The sequence below is a fragment of the Argentina anserina genome, chromosome 4 (assembly GCF_933775445.1).
Source record: "Argentina anserina chromosome 4, drPotAnse1.1, whole genome shotgun sequence".
NCBI lineage: Eukaryota > Viridiplantae > Streptophyta > Magnoliopsida > Rosales > Rosaceae > Argentina > Argentina anserina.
This window is the reverse complement of record NC_065875.1, coordinates 299,024-316,683: the sequence shown is the minus strand read 5'-3', so window position 1 is coordinate 316,683 and position 17,660 is coordinate 299,024. Positions and strand designations below refer to the sequence as shown.

At 39.1% G+C, this 17,660-nt stretch overlaps 5 protein-coding genes across 8 annotated transcripts; 3 read left to right on the top strand and 2 right to left on the bottom strand.

Moving 5' to 3' along the window:
* Nucleotides 1–1,529: 1,529 nt before the first annotated feature.
* On the top strand, nucleotides 1,530–5,464 carry LOC126790518 (uncharacterized). Its single transcript, XM_050516780.1, has 6 exons — nucleotides 1,530–1,726; nucleotides 2,043–2,109; nucleotides 2,244–3,546; nucleotides 3,778–4,050; nucleotides 4,744–4,899; nucleotides 5,238–5,464. Exons 2-6 carry the CDS (start codon nucleotides 2,096–2,098, stop codon nucleotides 5,367–5,369), a joined length of 1,878 nt encoding a protein of 625 aa, XP_050372737.1. The 5' UTR covers nucleotides 1,530–1,726; nucleotides 2,043–2,095; the 3' UTR covers nucleotides 5,370–5,464.
* Nucleotides 5,465–5,806: 342 nt separating this feature from the next.
* Nucleotides 5,807–7,916, bottom strand: LOC126790521 (uncharacterized). 2 transcript variants are annotated; one of them, XM_050516783.1, is made up of 2 exons: nucleotides 7,784–7,916; nucleotides 5,807–7,542 (listed from the first exon to the last, which is right to left on the bottom strand). In XM_050516783.1, the coding sequence occupies exon 2, from the start codon at nucleotides 7,531–7,533 to the stop codon at nucleotides 6,001–6,003; it is 1,533 nt and encodes a 510-aa protein (XP_050372740.1). In that variant the 5' UTR covers nucleotides 7,534–7,542; nucleotides 7,784–7,916; the 3' UTR covers nucleotides 5,807–6,000. The 2 variants fall into 2 exon arrangements, with proteins under 2 accessions (XP_050372740.1, XP_050372741.1); XM_050516784.1 differs by having other exon boundaries at nucleotides 5,807–7,535; nucleotides 7,784–7,910.
* Nucleotides 7,917–8,579: 663 nt separating this feature from the next.
* LOC126790529 (uncharacterized) lies at nucleotides 8,580–10,570 on the bottom strand. 2 transcript variants are annotated; one of them, XM_050516798.1, is made up of 2 exons: nucleotides 10,406–10,570; nucleotides 8,580–9,494 (listed from the first exon to the last, which is right to left on the bottom strand). In XM_050516798.1, exon 2 carries the CDS (start codon nucleotides 9,473–9,475, stop codon nucleotides 8,912–8,914), a length of 564 nt encoding a protein of 187 aa, XP_050372755.1. In that variant the 5' UTR covers nucleotides 9,476–9,494; nucleotides 10,406–10,570; the 3' UTR covers nucleotides 8,580–8,911. The 2 variants fall into 2 exon arrangements, with proteins under 2 accessions (XP_050372755.1, XP_050372754.1); XM_050516797.1 differs by lacking the exon at nucleotides 10,406–10,570 and adding an exon at nucleotides 10,226–10,321.
* Nucleotides 10,571–13,958: 3,388 nt separating this feature from the next.
* Nucleotides 13,959–15,660, top strand: LOC126790515 (putative F-box protein PP2-B12). 2 transcript variants are annotated; one of them, XM_050516775.1, is made up of 4 exons: nucleotides 13,959–14,128; nucleotides 14,229–14,586; nucleotides 14,865–14,986; nucleotides 15,166–15,660. In XM_050516775.1, the coding sequence occupies exons 2-4, from the start codon at nucleotides 14,248–14,250 to the stop codon at nucleotides 15,560–15,562; spliced, it is 858 nt and encodes a 285-aa protein (XP_050372732.1). In that variant the 5' UTR covers nucleotides 13,959–14,128; nucleotides 14,229–14,247; the 3' UTR covers nucleotides 15,563–15,660. The 2 variants fall into 2 exon arrangements, with proteins under 2 accessions (XP_050372732.1, XP_050372731.1); XM_050516774.1 differs by lacking the exon at nucleotides 13,959–14,128 and having other exon boundaries at nucleotides 14,144–14,586.
* A 419-nt stretch (nucleotides 15,661–16,079) lies between these two features.
* LOC126791422 (putative F-box protein PP2-B12) lies at nucleotides 16,080–17,660 on the top strand. The gene is made up of 3 exons (XM_050517875.1): nucleotides 16,080–16,378; nucleotides 16,868–16,986; nucleotides 17,064–17,660. Exons 1-3 carry the CDS (start codon nucleotides 16,112–16,114, stop codon nucleotides 17,470–17,472), a joined length of 795 nt encoding a protein of 264 aa, XP_050373832.1. The 5' UTR covers nucleotides 16,080–16,111; the 3' UTR covers nucleotides 17,473–17,660.

The window sequence follows — 17,660 nt, the reverse complement described above, 5'->3', positions numbered from 1 at the left end:
TCGCAAGTATGAATACTATACCGAAATGCCTGACAATGAATATGCAACGCTTACCACTCAAGCTTGTCTGTGACTAAAGCCTTTGTCATGCAACCATAACTGTATTATTATTTTTTGTTTGCTTGTTACATTTGATCGATTGATGAAAAGACAAGGTTCCAGACTTGTCTATCTTTTAATCTAAGTATTCTACTTAATTACAGTTGTGTAAACTCAATGTACCACAGGGAGTGTTATTTATATATTTTACTGCTGACTTGCATATCTATCTATTAATCAAGTATTCAAGTATATACAAGTACAGTTATGAAAATTCAAAGTGCGTACCACATCGAGTATTATGCTAATTTTGTAGAAATAGCATAATACTAAGAGGGAGTTTGGCTTATAAATAGCATGATTTAGAATTACAGGGTTAAGTTTGGCTTCAACACTATCTGGTAGAAATTGTAGAATCCCACAGTACGTGCTGGTATATATCAATTGGAAGTTTGGAAGACAAGGCAATGGTTTTCACTTAGAACATCGGTGGTTCTGTTCTTAGCAATGCAAATAGAAACTAATGGTGATTGTATGGGAGTCTTGATTTTGAAACATAGGCATCATGATTCACTCAGATTTGAATTCTGTAAGATATTTGCAATTGACACCAGGCGCCTACTAATTCAAGACGTTCTTAGGGAAGCATCTCCAAGAAGGATTGGTGTATAGTTATTCACATCCATATTACTATATTAAGATATAGTTATATTGTTCATATATGCTGGTAGCTAGAGTTAATGTATAAGTGCATATATAGTCATGTCTTCTTGTGGTTCAATCACACGTACATACGTATATATGGCACTAATGCGATATATGACAAAACTAACCGGCTGTACGTTTCTTTTTGAGTTTAGATATAAGGATGTTTAAACTTTGGAAACACCATAAATCAAACACTATAAGTTATCGTTCACTGTATTAGTCGTAGGCGACTAAGGCGAGTATGCATTGTGTTCAATATATCTCTCGGGTTAATAAAAAGAGTGATAAAATACTGGTCACTACTCTAATTTTTAATAACTCGACAGTTTAGTTGTTCATGTTTCAATTTCAATTGATCACTCCTTATACTTTTAAATTTTAAACAATTTGGTCATTCTGTTAAGTCTCCGTCCAATTACATCGTTAAGTGATTTTTTCTCTTTTATGTGATGTTTGCTAAGTCAACAACTTAACAATGCAATTGGACGGAGACTAAACGAAATGAAAAAATTATTTAAAATTTAAAAGTATAAAGAATAATCAATTGAAACATAAATAACTAAACTGTCGAGTTATTAAAAATTGGAAGAGTGACCAGTATTTAATTCTAAAAAAAAGATTGCAACAATGGAGATGAGCATGGTTTCTTGGCCGCCAAGACAAGTCGTGGCTCTTAAAAATAAAAAATATCCGGTTTAATGAGTCCAGGGGCAAAATGGTGAACACAACACAAAAACTCCATTAAACCCTCTCTCTCTCTCTCTTAAAAGTTAAACCGCTGTCGTGGCCATCTCTCTCCCCGCGCGTCTCTCCAGCCCAAGCTTACAACCACTCATCAATCTCCGACCGCCGCAACCCCGGAGCAACCAGAATCTTTTCCTTTCACGAATCGGAGCCATTGTCGAACCTCTGCCGCGGATATTTCTCAAACCCCGCTGCCGTGTGCCGCCGCTGCCGGCCACTTCTCACGGCGTATTTGGTAGCTACGTCTTAACCTTGCATTGGGCTTTATGATTCTATTATACAATTTGTGTTTTGATTCAGTATGCTCGGAGTTGCCGTTGTAGATCACCCGTAAAAGCCCCAAGCTTTTTTCTTCTTCTTTTGTTTGCTCAATAATGCTTAAACTGTTTGAAATCAACCAATCTAATACTCTCTTTGGGATCATTGCTTCAGTTGCTATAGTTTCTTAGATTACAAGAATCAATTTTTATTTTTCTGATGCAATGAAATACTAGTTTTTGTTAGTATCTGTAGCTCTTACCCTGTTGATTCTGTTCTTTGCCAATTTACAGCTCTTAAATTTTGATCGTTATTCCCCTCAACAATCTGTCCACGTCGGGATTCGATGCCATGTTCAAGGTTTGTCTCCCTTTTTTTATCCACATTTCAGCTATGATTGTTGGATTCATATTATCGACTAGAGAAAGGAGTGAACTTTGAGTATGTCGATTTAATTTGTGTTGATATGATTGGCTTGGTAATAAAAATTGCAGATTGTTGATGTTCAGAAATTTTAGGATAGTTTCAGAGTCGGCCGTTACAAGCCTGAAACCAAGCTACTCAAAACCCCGAAACTATGGAACCATCACTAGAGTTGGCCTTGGTCAACCCCAATATAGATTCTACACGGACTATATCTTGCCTACAAGAGGGTATTACACATTATTATTGTTTAAGAAAGCAAAGAATAATTATTCTGAGAGCGGTTCTGTCATGACACATCATGCACAACTTGCTTTGAGGAGGCTTTTCAAACGATTCACTTTAAGTGGTTCTGGATTCCGTCATGTGAGTAAGTTTGGTCAAGCAGTCGTCTTGTTCATAACTCGGCCCAACTTTGTACTGCCTGGTTCTTTTGCCATCACAAGTGGAAAGCTAGCATGGGCACAGAGGTCTCCTGCAACAACAGATCAGTCAAAGAATACTTTATACATTCGTGCTCAAGATGGACATGCTTTTATGGCATCATTAATATTGTCAGCTTTAGAAGGTGTGATATTGTTTCTGAGAGCACTCTATCTGGGGATTTTATTCTCACCCAGCATAATAATGATGCCTTTTGTCTCTTACTGTGGACCTGAGTTTAGGAGATTGTGGCTTCATGTTGTTCATCGTACTTTGGAAAAAGCAGGTCCAGCTTTCATCAAATGGGGTCAGTGGGCTGCTACACGGCCTGATTTATTCCCCAGAGACTTATGCATCAAGCTTTCAGAGCTTCACATGAAAGCTCCTGAACATAGCTTTGCCTACACAAAGAAAACTATCGAAGGAGCATTTGGACGTGAGCTCCCTGAGATTTTTGAGAACTTTGAAGAGGAGCCAGTAGCATCTGGAAGTATTGCTCAGGTGCATCGAGCTACTTTGAGATTTCGATATCCAAATCAAAAGGTGAAGCCCATGGTAGTTGCTGTAAAGGTCAGACATCCTGGTGTTAGTGAATCAATTAGGAGAGATTTTGTGATTATCAATTCAGTCGCCAAACTGTCAATGCTCATTCCTGCTTTAAAGTGGTGGAGATTAGATGAAAGCGTACAACAATTCTCAGTTTTCATGATGTCTCAAGTTGATCTTGCAAGGGAAGCTGCCCATTTGAGCCGTTTTATCTATAATTTTCGTCATCATAAGGATGTCTCTTTCCCAAAACCTTTGTATCCACTTGTGCATCCTGCTGTTTTGGTGGAAACTTATGAGCAAGGGGAATGTGTCTCAAACTATCTGCATGAGCTTCCGGGGCAAGATAAGATTAAAGCCGCTGTTGCTCACAGTGGGACAAAGGCATATTTAAAGATGCTTCTGGTAAGTAATGGGTATCCTAAAGCTGTGCATTAAAAAAACTTCATTGTTGCTGTCTCTTTAATTTCTGATTGTTACTTATATGCCTGAAGTGCATGTACAGGTACAGTATGCTTGATTTCCTGTCGTCTCTTGTGGTTACTGAATAGTTAGGACTTATGATCTTTGTTACTATCTTCAAGTGTGAGAGCATGGCTTCCAACAGTTCCAAGTTATTGATGTGTCTTCTTTCAGGTGGACAATTATATACATGCGGACATGCATCCTGGAAATATCCTTGTCCGGGTGCCACCTCAGAGCAACTCTCTATGGAAGAAACTCTTCAAATTAAAGCCCCATGTCATTTTCCTTGACGTAGGCATGACTGCTGAACTTTCTAGAACTGACCAAGTAAATTTAGTTGGACTTTTCAAGGCTATCGCTTGCCGTGATGGGGCCACTGCTGCTGAGTGCACACTCAGGCTATCTAATCAACAGAAATGCCCAAATCCTGAGGCTTTCATTGAGGTGAAATTTTGAAGCCTTGTAGCTCACGTCAGTTCATTACTAGGAATGTTGCCATAAGGTTCTGTCATTTGATATTTGGTTATAATTAAAAATTTGATGTTTCATTTTATCTTTGCTTATAATTTAAACTCACTCAAACCCCAAGCCATCTTTTATGGTTTGGCCTTGTTATTCTTAGTAATAGTTCTGAATGGCATTGCATTCTTGTTTGCTACTGCTATTTAAATGATTGGAGAGTTTGACATATGCACGTTGTATATAGGTTTAGGATTTCCTTTGCATCTTTTATCATTAGTACTAGCTCTTTTAAGGAATAAAACATTTGATGTTTGGAATGATTTGTAATCTATTTGCTCATGTAGTATAGAGACAAGAATATGTGGGGACTCAGTACAGTTGCAATATGTTATATCTATTTGTTATTCACTCCGTATGTCCTTTATTCATCTACTGTATATTCATTTTTCTTTCTTTTTGAAGTTCTCTAGATTGTACTTTTTCAGAGGGGGTTTTAAGTATGATGTGTGTGTGTGATGCTTGTTAGACACATTCACTTCCTAAAAAAAATTGAACTGGGGATGCTTGTTTTACTTGTATCTCATAATCCATTCGTTTTAGGATGTTACTCCATTTGGGCTCAGACCAAAAAAAAAAATCCATTTGGGCTGATTCATAATTATCATGTTCTTACAGGAAATGAAGGAGGCCTTCACCTTTTGGGGTAGTCCAGAAGGTGATCTAGTCCATCCTGCTGAGTGCATGCATCAGGTACTGGAGAAAGTTAGGCGTCACAGGGTCAATGTTGATGGAAATGTCTGTACCGTCATGGTAACAACTTTGGTTTTGGAGGTAATTTCCTGTACTTTTCTTTTATCCACAGAAGCTGAATCTTACAATTCTGGTTTGAAATGAGAATTAAGTCAGATCTTCATAGGCTCATGCACTTATAAGCTTAGGGTATCTGAGTATGCTCTGATAGACTCAAACATACAAGTACAAAAAATTAAGTGGTGTGTGTGTTCGTGTTTATTTACAGCTTTTTGTAGTCCAAATATTTCTATCACAATGGCTGCTGGCTTAGATATGCCAAGGCACAATTTGCTTCAATTTATATATTATAGTAATGGTGTGATTAATGTGATCATCAGTACCTACTTTGATACAATCTCACTGATTGTGTTTTGCAGGGATGGCAGAGGAAATTGGATCCTGCATACAATGTGATGCAGACATTGCAAATGTATGCGGGTTATCAAAACTCCAAACTCGAGTGGGCAGAGTCCCTCTCCTACACTATTCAGGCACTAATGGCTCCATAAGGTCATGTCAGTAGTACTATTGCTGACGCCACGACCAAACAATTTTGGTAGTTATAAAATCAAATACACTCCTAAGGGATGAACTGATTGTCTTAGGTTTCAGTTTGCATATACGTCATTTCGACAATTCATAAGGAAAGACTCGCTGGTTTTCAACAAGCATTTCCTATTTATATTGCATTAGTATAGAGAGAAGTGAAGTTATATTACTCTAGGGAAATTCATCTTGTTAGAGGTCGTGTATTACTGTGTAGCTGGGGAATCAGCATAAATGGGACCTTCAGTTCAGTTTTGCCGCTCTAAATTGGTTCTATCAAATCTTGTATCTGCCCCAGCTAAGTTGCAACACAATCATAAGTTCATAACTATTTTGTTTTGGTAATTAACTATTCCTTAAAAAGAAAGAACTATAAGCTATTTATAGCCAAGAAAGTACGTTAACTCAAGGAAACTATAAAACCAATAACCACACAGAGGAACAAACTTAACCACATAGTTCTAAGCAGGATTGCTATGAAAGACTCTTTTCGAACATGCCTTGCATGGCTTAGAATGTTCAGGCAGCTATATTAGTCCAACTGAAATACCCTGTGAGACAGTCACCATCCAAATGCCCTTGATTATTTTCTTTTTACTTCCTCATGCTGCTGTCCCCAACTCCATCCTCACCTAGTCTAAGGTCACCAAGCATCTCCTCAAGCGGAACAGAAGGTAGATCTTCCCCATCAGTCACTGATGCCGTTTCTGATGCCTGTTGGTATTCTTCATTCCGGTACAATGATACATTGGACCTCATCTCAGGGTTCTCCTCCAGATCATCCAAGAAATCTTCAAACTCCAACTCTATCTTTTCTTGCTCAGCTCTACCTTTATCATCGATTTCCATGTTGAGGGACTTAAGCTTCCAAGAGCGAGGCTTCCCACGCTTCTTTTGATGCTTTTCTTCGTAGCTCTTCTTCACCAAAACTGCTTCTGGAATGATTAGACCCTTATACTTGTCCAGTTCATCATCATTACTGTTAGCCCCATATAAGTCATAACCAAGAGCATAATCTCCAGGACTTAAAATATGGCCTAGATGTGTTTTTATGTTGAAGATAGTGTCATTCTTCCCAAAGTCAGACAGGCGAGCAACTTGTGCATCAGCTAAAGCAAACCTTGAGCCGCCAATAGTAACTTCAGGCGAAACAATTTCCACATCAAGCACTATATACTCCACTAGCTCCCTACTTGTGTGAAGAGACTTAAAGGATGACCTCCAATACTGATCAGTATCCAAGAAACAATGCCTCAAGGTGAAAGGATCAAGCAAGGCTATACTGTTGGTTACTTTAGTGCAGATAACAAGAGGACCAAGATTACCCAAACTAGATTTAACCTTAGGAGGCAGACAAATCAAATCCTCACGACAAATGGGACATATTTCAACTGAGAATGTATACCTATAATTAAAATTGTTGCTTTTCTGATCGTGGGAAACAAGCTGTTTGTCATGGCGACTCTTTATAGGAGCAACCTTACCCACAAACTCCACAAATTTCAGGCCGTGACTCCGGCTTGGGAAAAAGAAGTCGATCCCTTTATCTGTCTCCTTAATCCTTATAGCACTGGCGGCAGCACCGTGCTTGAGAATCAGCTGCTCGAGAAAGAAAAAGGTGCGTTTATGAGACACATGCTGGCGGAGTTGCACAGATGCAACCCACTGGTCAGGGTTAGCCTGAGCCCTTGAACAAGGCTCACACATATGCTCTTGCTGAACATACTCGACAACAAATGACTGTTCAAGTAGAGCTCCATTCAAAACCTCCTTCTGAACTTTGAGCTTGACCTTGATCCTCTTGGAGTGAGGTTCGGTCCAAACAAACTCGGCATGAACAAGCTTGACTTTGTTCAAGTTCTTGACTCTCCTGATGCAGAAGGAGAGCAGCTCCTTGGACTCGAGTTGGGCTTTGATCCAAGTTCTGGGAGGCTGCAAGTAGGTCTCGCATTCGGGGCAATGCAGAATGGTGACCTGCTTCTGCAGACCTTGGGTGATATCAACCTCGGAGCGCAAACACTTGACGCACATATTGGCAGCATTGGGTGTCATGGAGATGCCGCACTTGCAACACAGCACGCTGCCAACTGTTTGCTGAACCACGAACATACCTGCTTCTTCAGCCATTTCTGTACCCTACAACAATTGCTTATCATTCATTGAAGAAATTGGGTACAACAGAAATGAAATAGAAAAGTTTTCATTGAAGAAATTGGGATCAGAAACACATACATACATAGCTCCCTTAAATTGCTAGGTAACTCGTCGATAAAGCAATCGAAGCAAAAGCCCCGAAACTCAAAAATTGATGCATAAATCAATACATAGAGAATAGTAATGAAATGAATTAGAAAGAGGGAAAACCCAAAAGACTAACCTGGAAATGATTAGTGGTAGACAAAGTGATCGAGAATCTCAGCTACGGCGATGAACGGAGGTTTTCGTTTTACAGAGAAAATGAGAGAGAGGCTTGAAATTGGGGTTCTCTTTTTGACAGCAGTGGTCCATTGGATATTTATATATATATATATATATATATATATTATGGATTACGTCACTCATTACCTACATTTGTTTTTGTCTCAGCCTCCGACTGTAACAATTTTTGGTCGTTCTTATAGTTTTTACTATAACGTCTAAACAGTAGTCAAAATTGCAATAGCTTCCTCTAATAATTGACCAGCATCCCCAGCATTGCATTAACCTCGCTGCACAATAAGGTACCCAATTCAGTCTCTTTTGCTGCAAACAGCGATGAAAGGCTTGCCATTGTTGGCCGGATGGCACTGGGAATATCTACCCCTTGCAGAAGTGTCTTCATCAGATCATCAAATTACTTGGTCCTCCTTGGCTGCACAAATTATGCAGGTTTTCTGTGCAAGATAATAAGAATGCGACCAAGACTTTGACGTTCACTGCTAAGTTTCGGCTTAAGGGGCATTGATACAATAGGTTTCAGCTTTTAAGGCATTGATACTACAGGATACCAATGTTTTCAACACATTGGAAAGTAAGTTGTGAAACACAATGTACTGAACTGATAAAATTTCTTTTTTATTTCCTTGGATTGAGACGTTGAAGAATCAAACCAAAGATTTTGAGAGTTGAAGAACACAAAAGAAAACAACATCCAGAATTGAACTTTAGCAGCAAGGGTGAAAGCAATTCAAAACTGAAAGTTGAAGCCCCCATAACCACAAATTGAAGTTAAATCAACATAAAACAGGCGCAGAGCTGCAAAGAAAACCATAATGTATTCTTGATACAAAACTAAAACTGCAACTACAACCACGGCCAAAATTGAAAGGAAATCATCAAGATCTATAACAGAAGAAGCTCCTGTTGTACCTACTGATAATCCCTAACAGAACCAAAACTTAAGAAAATCATCAACATCCAGTAAAGCTTCACCTAATATCCATCAGATAGACCCACTTACATAATAAGCTGCAGAAGTGCATACAAGCAACACACATACCAAACACAGTAAAATGCTGCCAATCAATCAGAGGTCATCCTCCATCCTCAAGTACTCTCCAATATCAGCCTGATGAAGCACCACAATTCCGTTGGGGTCCAACTTCCTACAATCCTGGGTAGACTTGGCGGCAATCCCAAAACCCAATGGAATATCTGACATTGAAAACACAACCACCCCATCACCGGGCACAATATTTTCTGTAATCCTCCCCAAGCCACCTTTCAGAACATGGTTTCCATACAAATATGACATCTCAGAGGTGGGTTTGAGCCAGACCTTGTGTTTGGCATTTGAGGCCAGTAAACTCAAACACTGAACCGTTAGGTGGAAGCTGCCACCGTGAGTGAACTTACCTATGCAAGTTCCAAGAGAGACTAAATTGACGCGAGCTATGTTTGTTGCACGCTTTACGAGCGAATCACTGACATAGTAGACCTTGTTCTTGTTGAGACGAAAGCAGTAGCGACCTGGATTTGGGTCTGGACCTTCATTAGAAGGATTCTCAACTATATTTTTTAGATTGTTGCCCGTAAACTTGAACAACTTTTCGAACACTGCAGTGGTTTCAGCTTCATCCAAAGGCCTCATCTCAATATGCTGATATTCCCTACACAAACAATTAAATTATTACATTCTTCAATACGCATACAACCACAGCAGAATGCAAAGAATTAAAGTAACCTCTATATATGCATTCATAGCTATCGGAGAAAAATTGGATAATAAGCATGCCATACCCTTTGGCTACTCAGTTGCATTATGAGGAATTCAACAACCATGTAATCATGCATCATGAGCGTGTTTCACTCTATGTTTGCCTATTACTAATGCTTAAAATGCAGAACACAAGTCCGAAATGCAGTTTTCTGAATTACAAATTTACAACCATAGAAATATACTCATCCAATACACAAGTAGATGAAAAGTCCCATTGTTATTCTTAGTATTTGCAACAAAAGTAAAGCATTGGGGTTTACTTCTCAAATTAATACCACAACAGCTGGGTAAGCAAGAATTACAAAACAATAAGGAAACTAGGGCTGGATTCGGTAGTAAACCGATCCACTTTTGCCTCTACCGATGCCGAACCGACTCTTGTCGGTAGAGGAGTTTTCAAACCGTAGCCGACCAAACAGTCAGTACTACCGAAGTTTCGGTCAACGATGCGATTCAAGGTATAGACTAGAGACCTGCAGATCTAAAGAAGAAGTGCTGAAGAAGTTGAAAAAATCAGGAAGAGAAAAAAGAAAGTGAAATACAGAGGTCTTGTTCCTCCTTGATCGAAGTTCTTAAGTTCATATAAATATATAATTCACATAAAGCATTCATTGCAGACACATAAATCGGCAAATCACTTGTTGCAATCGCTGCAGTCCCATTCTTCTTAGAATCACAGGGAACAAATAAAATGGGCATTCTGCTGTTGGCTCCTTGATTGAAACACACACAAAAACAAAAATATTTACAGCCATTCCAGTTCATCCTACACAAGTTCAGAAGAGAGTACAAAGAACTTGCCTGTAGCTCAATTCGGCTTCAAAATGGGGGACTCTTGAGGAACTAGGGTTTGGAAAATTGGGTTATGGGGTGAGATGAGTGAGATCTGAGATTTTGTGGTTTTTTGGGATGGAGGCGCTGAAGAGAGTGAATGAAGGAGGGAGGGAATGTCGAAATGGTTCATTAACCCTAGCGGTGGGGTTTTGTTATAATTATACCAGACACAAAAGAAAGTAATAAATATAAAGTTTGCATACTATAGTCAGTGCAAAGGATGCTACGGTGGTACCTGAGGATTTGGGTTCGAATCCTATTTCTTTCAAAATTTTCGTATTTTGAATGTATATGACTATATCGGTTGGTTCGGTAGGCTGACGGTATACATGTACAAATATCGTAGCCGAGCCGAATACTGACTATCGGTACAGCTGAGCCAAGCCAAATATTCAGTTAGCCGAAAGTTCAGCCCAATTCGGTCTGGCCCGATTTTACAGATTCGACCCAAAATATCAGTTCTAAAAGAAACCACTAACAGAATGAGAGAGAGAGAGAGAGAGAGAGAGAGAGAGAGAGAGAGAGAGAGTCATACCTAGTTGAAAGTAGTGGGCTCCTCGATGTTTTTGAATCCTTTAACCTAGTGATGAACACAAAGCTTCAACTGCTGTTGGTTTTCTCACTCACCAACAAGGAAGACGCAAACAAGACTGTTGTGCTCTTGTTAGGTTTCTTTTATACTAAATGTCGAAATAACCCCCCAAATACTCATAAAAATACGCATCTCATACCTAAAACTAGAATTTCGTATAGTATAGTCAAACTTGCATGTACCTTTCGTAAGTTTCGTTATTCAATTTATAAAGTGTGATGTTATTAACACACCACTTTTACTATTAACACCATTTCTCACATGATTTTTTAAAAAAATGATGTCATGTTATACCATTTCAAGTGAAAAAGGGTGTGTTAATAACAAAAAAAAAGGTGTGTTAATAACATCACACATAAATGTATACCAGACTATATTTACATTAATTCATACATGTACCAAATTGATTCATGATCGAATGAATCTATAACTGAAGCAGATGTTCTTCATATTTACAAAGTAGTAGCTAATATATGAGAACTTATTCTATACACGGAGTGTGTATATACATGGTTTTGGTTGGTGTGCACGCGTTATTAGTGCTACTGGGGTCGACAATTATTTGCATACCCTTACCTGACAATAATTCTCACGATCCTCACACCAATTTTGATAGAAATAATTAACGTCCTACCAATCATCTAACGATAGACTCACATAGCGGCCATCATAAATTAACCACTATAATAGATAACAATGGCTATCCTAAAATAAATTTGGCTACACCTAAACCTTGTTTGCGGTGCCTACATACCCTTTTTAAACGGATCAAGCCATTCGTAGTTCAACATTTCATCAAGCCAATATCACAAACGCATCATTATAACCAACACACATAATCAATAACATAACATTCATCCATCTAACCATGAATTTCCTACACCGAGAGGTTTATTTTGAACCCCACAACTCGACCGGATTTTGGCGCCACGTGTCACCGCCAGCGGCCTCCGATCACTGCCAAATTTAATCAACACAATCTATTCAATATTTCTAACAACTTTCTAGTTCACTACGAAGGCAAATCAGAGTTTAAACACATCAATCGAACACAAATCGAAAAACCCCAAATCATGAACCATAGAATTTCAAATCGTCGATTCTCTTATCTCAAGGCGAGTTGGTTCAATTCTTTTGGAGGGTTTGTTGCTGGAGATGAGACTTTCAAAACCCTTCAAGAAATTCGAGCAATGGCGGCCAGAGGAGGGAGTTCTGACGAAAAAGAGGTTCGGCGGTGGCGGAACTTTCGAGCAGCACCGCTCATTCACGGCGGCGAGACAAGTGTTGCCACCAACCCATAAATGTAGGGGATTGAGTCACCTTTCTTTTGAGACTAGTGCGCCGCCCTAACTCGGCCGGACGATGGCCGAATTGACGGAGGAAGGCGACGGGGTCGGGGGAGCTCGGGATGAACAGTACCTGCATGATTTCAAATTTTTCAAATTTTCTTCATTTTCTTCAATTTAACCCCCTATTTATACTAAATTCCCAAAATTCTCAAATGCTCTTTGATTCATAACCTCTTCATACGAACTCTGATTTATGCATGCTGCGTGTCTACGAATTCGTATCGACGAGCCCTACAACTTTCATGAAGAACGTTTTCCCGAAAATATTACGCATTAAAAAGTCAACTTTTAGAGTCGTCACACTTAGTACGACTCTCATTTCGAGAAAAATATAAAACTATAATCGCGACGAATTGTAAAAGATTCGGGTCGTATCAGCTACTCTTTTTCATTCTCACCTCCACCCTTTCTCTCAGTTCTTTGTACACTCCTTCCTCCTCTCGTCCCCCAATCCCAACGGCGAAGAATTGGGCTTTATTTCTCACATTCTTATCTCTTTTCTTCCCCTTCAAACCCCTAATCCGATTATCCGATCCATTTTCCTCAACCTTGCCGTAAATCCCCAAAAAGACTGAGAGGAAGAGGGATCGTTGCTATACGAATTTGACCTCAACCTCCCCCCGCTGCCATTAGCCGTTGTAATTTCTCTACGAATTAGATATCATGTTGAGATATCTAAAGCTATCTGCTGCCTCTAGGCACTCCCATGCCACCCACCCATGCTGACAGAATTAAGAATGAAAGAAATAACAATTTTAACCCGACCCACTAAGAATAAAACCAGAAAAGCTTGCTACTGGGGTGGGTTTTTTTTTCTGATGATTACTGGGGTGGTTTTTCGATGATGATGATTACTGGGGTGGTTGGTTTGTGTAATGGTTCTACTCACCTTCACTCGCCTCACTAAGGAGGCTCAAGTGCGTCAACCCCCATCGATCTACATTGTTGTCCACCTGTCAAATCCAATGGTGCACATAACCCGTGTATATTCACAGGCCGTGTACTGAATAATTTTTGCTAATATATATGATCCAAGTGATCACTTGTAGAGTTGTAGAACGTCCGGTTGTACTCATACATTAGGCTATAGCTTGTTGAATTGGTTAAAATAGTGTACATCCTTTTTGCTACCTTATTCTTATTTTTCTGACATAATGCTTTGAATAAATCATACTAAAAACTAGACAGCCTGGTGTGATTTTTTGTTTCTTCAATATTTGTTGGATTGCTTAGATCTTTGTATTGAAATATGAGGAGAGCTAAGAACAAGGCTTGAATGTTTTCTGTATATATCTTTTTTAACACTTCAACAAGGAAAATACTAGAATAAATAGAACAACAAGAACTAGATAAAGACTGCTAGGTTAAAACGAGATTAAGGATCTAGCAGGTAAAGCCTAAGGAGATATACATTGAGAAGCTAAATGTTGTAAGGTCACTAATCAGCCGATTTGAGCAGGAAAAAAGACTGAGATTGCAGCTGGCTTGCTCTGCAAGCAACAGCTGCTGCACTTGCTGCTGATCAGACAATGCAGCATTAATGGTTGAAATAACAGCACTTCTCTTCACTTTGGTATCTCCGACTTGCCCTCATATACATATATATGAAACTTGGACTTTTATTTGATTCACCATTTGATTTGAATCACGGCCGTCAACTACTGTTGGATACTTGGAGGAGAAGTTTTCACTGAAAGTGAAGTCTTCCAATAATCAATTCCATCTGTTTGGTTCTTATGCTTGTCTTTAGTATACTCACTCATTCTGAAACAAATTAAAACAGCTGAACTTTTCTAAGTAGCTAGTAAGTCTCTCATTCTTGTTCTTCCTCTTGCACTGTTGTATACAGGGGATCAATCAAGCAGAGGATGATGAAGAGAAGGGAAAAAGGTACAATTGATCCATATTCACGCGAAAAGCTGGAGATGAAGAACATGATGATTAGCATGCTGCCTCTGGAATGCATCTCCCAAATCATCTCCCTTACATCCCCTTGCGACGCTTGCAGATCATCTCTAGTCTCTTCTGTCTTCAAAGAAGCTGCAGATTCAGATTTTGTATGGGAAAGCTTTTTGCCTTCAGATATTAAGCAAATCATTTCTAGATCCATATTGCCTTCACCATCATCCTTGAACTCCATCTCCAAGAAGGATTTGTACTACCATCTTCGAATTCAACACCTGCACATACTCTTAGATGGTAACATGGTAATATTGTTTATCAAGGATTCTTTGATATATATCTTTCTTGCATTATCGATCGATCTTTTAAGTTTGAACAATTATACATCTTTGCTGATTATGCAACAGACATCGTCAAGCATTAATTGTTCTGTACCATTATCAATCTTGATTCTTGAACTCGTAATCAATGTTTTGGCTAGCTTCTGGTTTTAAATCTTGATATATGGCTTATTTTTTATGAACAAAAAAGATGATATAAGTTGAGTAGTGAATCATGTATGTGGTGTTTAATTTTGACACAGATCTTTGCACTAGAAGAAAAGAGTGGAAAGAAATGTTATATGATAGGGGCAAGAGGGCTTTCAATTGCAGGAGAAGAAGATAAACTTGGTTATTGGCAATGGGCAACCGTACCAGCATCCAGGTATAATCAATTAATCATCAATCAATAACCAATTATCGATGCTGTATTTGTAGTCTTGTAGATGCTCAGAATAATGTGTGGGACGGTTGTTCTTTTTACTGCTTACTAACTACTATTTTAAATTTCATTGTTCATACTCCAAATTGAGATGGATATGTATATGTGAATCATTAACACAGGTTTTCTGAAGTGGCTGAGCTGAAAAATAAATTGGGGCTTGACATCAAGGCACACATAAAGACTACAATGTTGTCACCCGGTACAACCTATGCAGCTTACTTTGTGTATCAGCTCTTAGGATGCAGGTTTGGGTTTGCGCAAAGGCCGGTTGAGTTTCGTGTAACTTGGGAACAAAGTCGAGTAGAAGCGCCGTACCATGACGTGGTGCTAGACCCTTGCACAGTGTCTCCAGGAGCTCAATATAGAGAAGATGGGTGGATGGAAGTGGAGATGGGTGAGTTCTTCGTCAAAGGAGGAGATAATGCTACTGTAGAATGTAGTGTGAGGGAAGTTGATGGCACAAAGAGTGGCCTCCTTGTGGAAGGCGTTGAGTTTAGGCCTAAGCTAGACGTCTAGTACATGCCATAATGAGATGAAATGTGGAACCTTTCTCATGGTTTCAGATAAGTTATGACAACCTTGGTTTATATTTTAACAAACTCAGCTCCATCCAACCCCGTACTACAACAATGGAATCAACCCAACACCTCAAAATTGATGAAGCATGAAACAATATCATTGAGTCATATTCACCGTTCTAATTACTTATACAAAAACAAAGCAACAAACAAGGACAGATCAGCAATAATTAATATACATGTATGTTGACACAGAACTGGAAAGAAATTTAATTTTGTGTGTCTGTAGCTTGTGTAAGGCCAACTAGTTTAGTTGTTTAAGGCTAAACTGTGACTAAGAAACAGGGAAGATAATTGCAACACTTAATTTTTAATCGGACGGTGATTTAAATAATGTTGAACAATCCATATACTAATCCTTGTTGATCGTTGACTAAGACGAAAGATTGAAATTTCAAAAGTCTTTTATATCTCCTGTTTCTTGCTCAAGGTTTTCATAGATTAGATATCTAGCTAGATAGAATATCAGAAAGAGGAGGAAGAAGAAATGGACATGATCAGCATGTTGCCTGTGGAGTGCATCTCCCTCATCATTTCCTTTACATCACCGCGCGATGCCTGCAGATCATCAGTGGTCTCGCCTGTCTTGAGAATAGCTGGGGATTCTGATTTTGTCTGGGAGAGGTTTCTCCCTCGGGATTATAAGCAAATCGTTTCACAGTCTTCTTCGTCATCGATATTGAATTCCATGTCCAAGAAGGATCTCTACTTTCATCTCTGCAGTCACCCCATCATCATAAGCAATGGTAACATGGTATGTGAATCAAATTTCAGTACTAATTAGCCCTGCTCTTCAACAGTGTTTTGCACCTTCCTTACCTGTTTATGATTGCATATAGATTAGTATCATTTTGGTTCTGTAGCATATATGAATATCTAGCAGATTGACATTGTTACTTACATGTTGAGATTCAGAACATCTGCATAAGTATCGAACATTGACCTGTTTTCTAGCGCACTTTAATTTAACCAGCTAGTCACAGATCTAAGTACGAATCTGGAAAATTTGGTGGATACAAAGTTATATAGGTAGTTACTAGCAAGCCACCTAAAATTTGGTGTATAAGTTATATAGGTGTATCAGATGTATAATGGTACAAAGAACGGATATATACAAGTAAAAACTGAAACTTGAGGGAAGCCATATGAACATGAAAGATCGACCGTCATGGACTATGGCTCCATGCCATGAAATCCAAATTCAGAGATCTGTCCAATATTGATCATATGCTCCTTGACACAGAGCTTTGCACTAGAAAAGCAGAGCGGCAAGAAGTGTTATATGGTACGCGCTAGAGGGCTTGCAATTGCATGGGCAAATACACCCACCTATTGGCAGTGGATAGCTTCATCGAACTCCAGGTATACTTGCTTTCGAGGGAGGATGAATATTTGATTGTGTTGTATACATTACATATGTGGTATAATTAAAATGGTAGGTTTGCTGAAGTGGCTGAGCTCAAACTTGTATGGTGGCTGGACATCAAGGCATGCATAGAGACTAAGAATTTATCCCGAGGAACAACCTATGCAGCTTACCTAGTGTATCAGCTTTCACAACACAGATATGGATTTGAATCACCTCTTGTGTCACGTATCAGTTATCAACAAAGTGAAGTTGGGACTGTGCATAGTGTGATCCTAGACCCTACGCCTGCGCGAGCTCGAAACAGAAGAGATGGGTGGATAGAGGTTGAGATTGGTGAATTTTTCATAGAAGAGGGAGACGACGACGATGATGGTGATGTTATAGAGTGCAGCGTAAAAGAAGTCAGCTATTCTAAGCGTGGCCTCATCGTTGAAGGTATTGAGGTGAGGCCTAAAGAGATACTGCTCAATGTTCCTTAGTTTTTTCATAGAGAGCCAGAAAAATGTAACAGGAATAGGTGAGATCCTAAAACGTGAGCATGGCCCTTTATTTGGTTAGAGAATGTATGTTTTTGGCATATGAATTGTACTGCATACGATATTTTATGTTACCTCACCTCATCTATCGATATTAAAACCGCATCAAAAAAGCAGATAATTTGGTACTA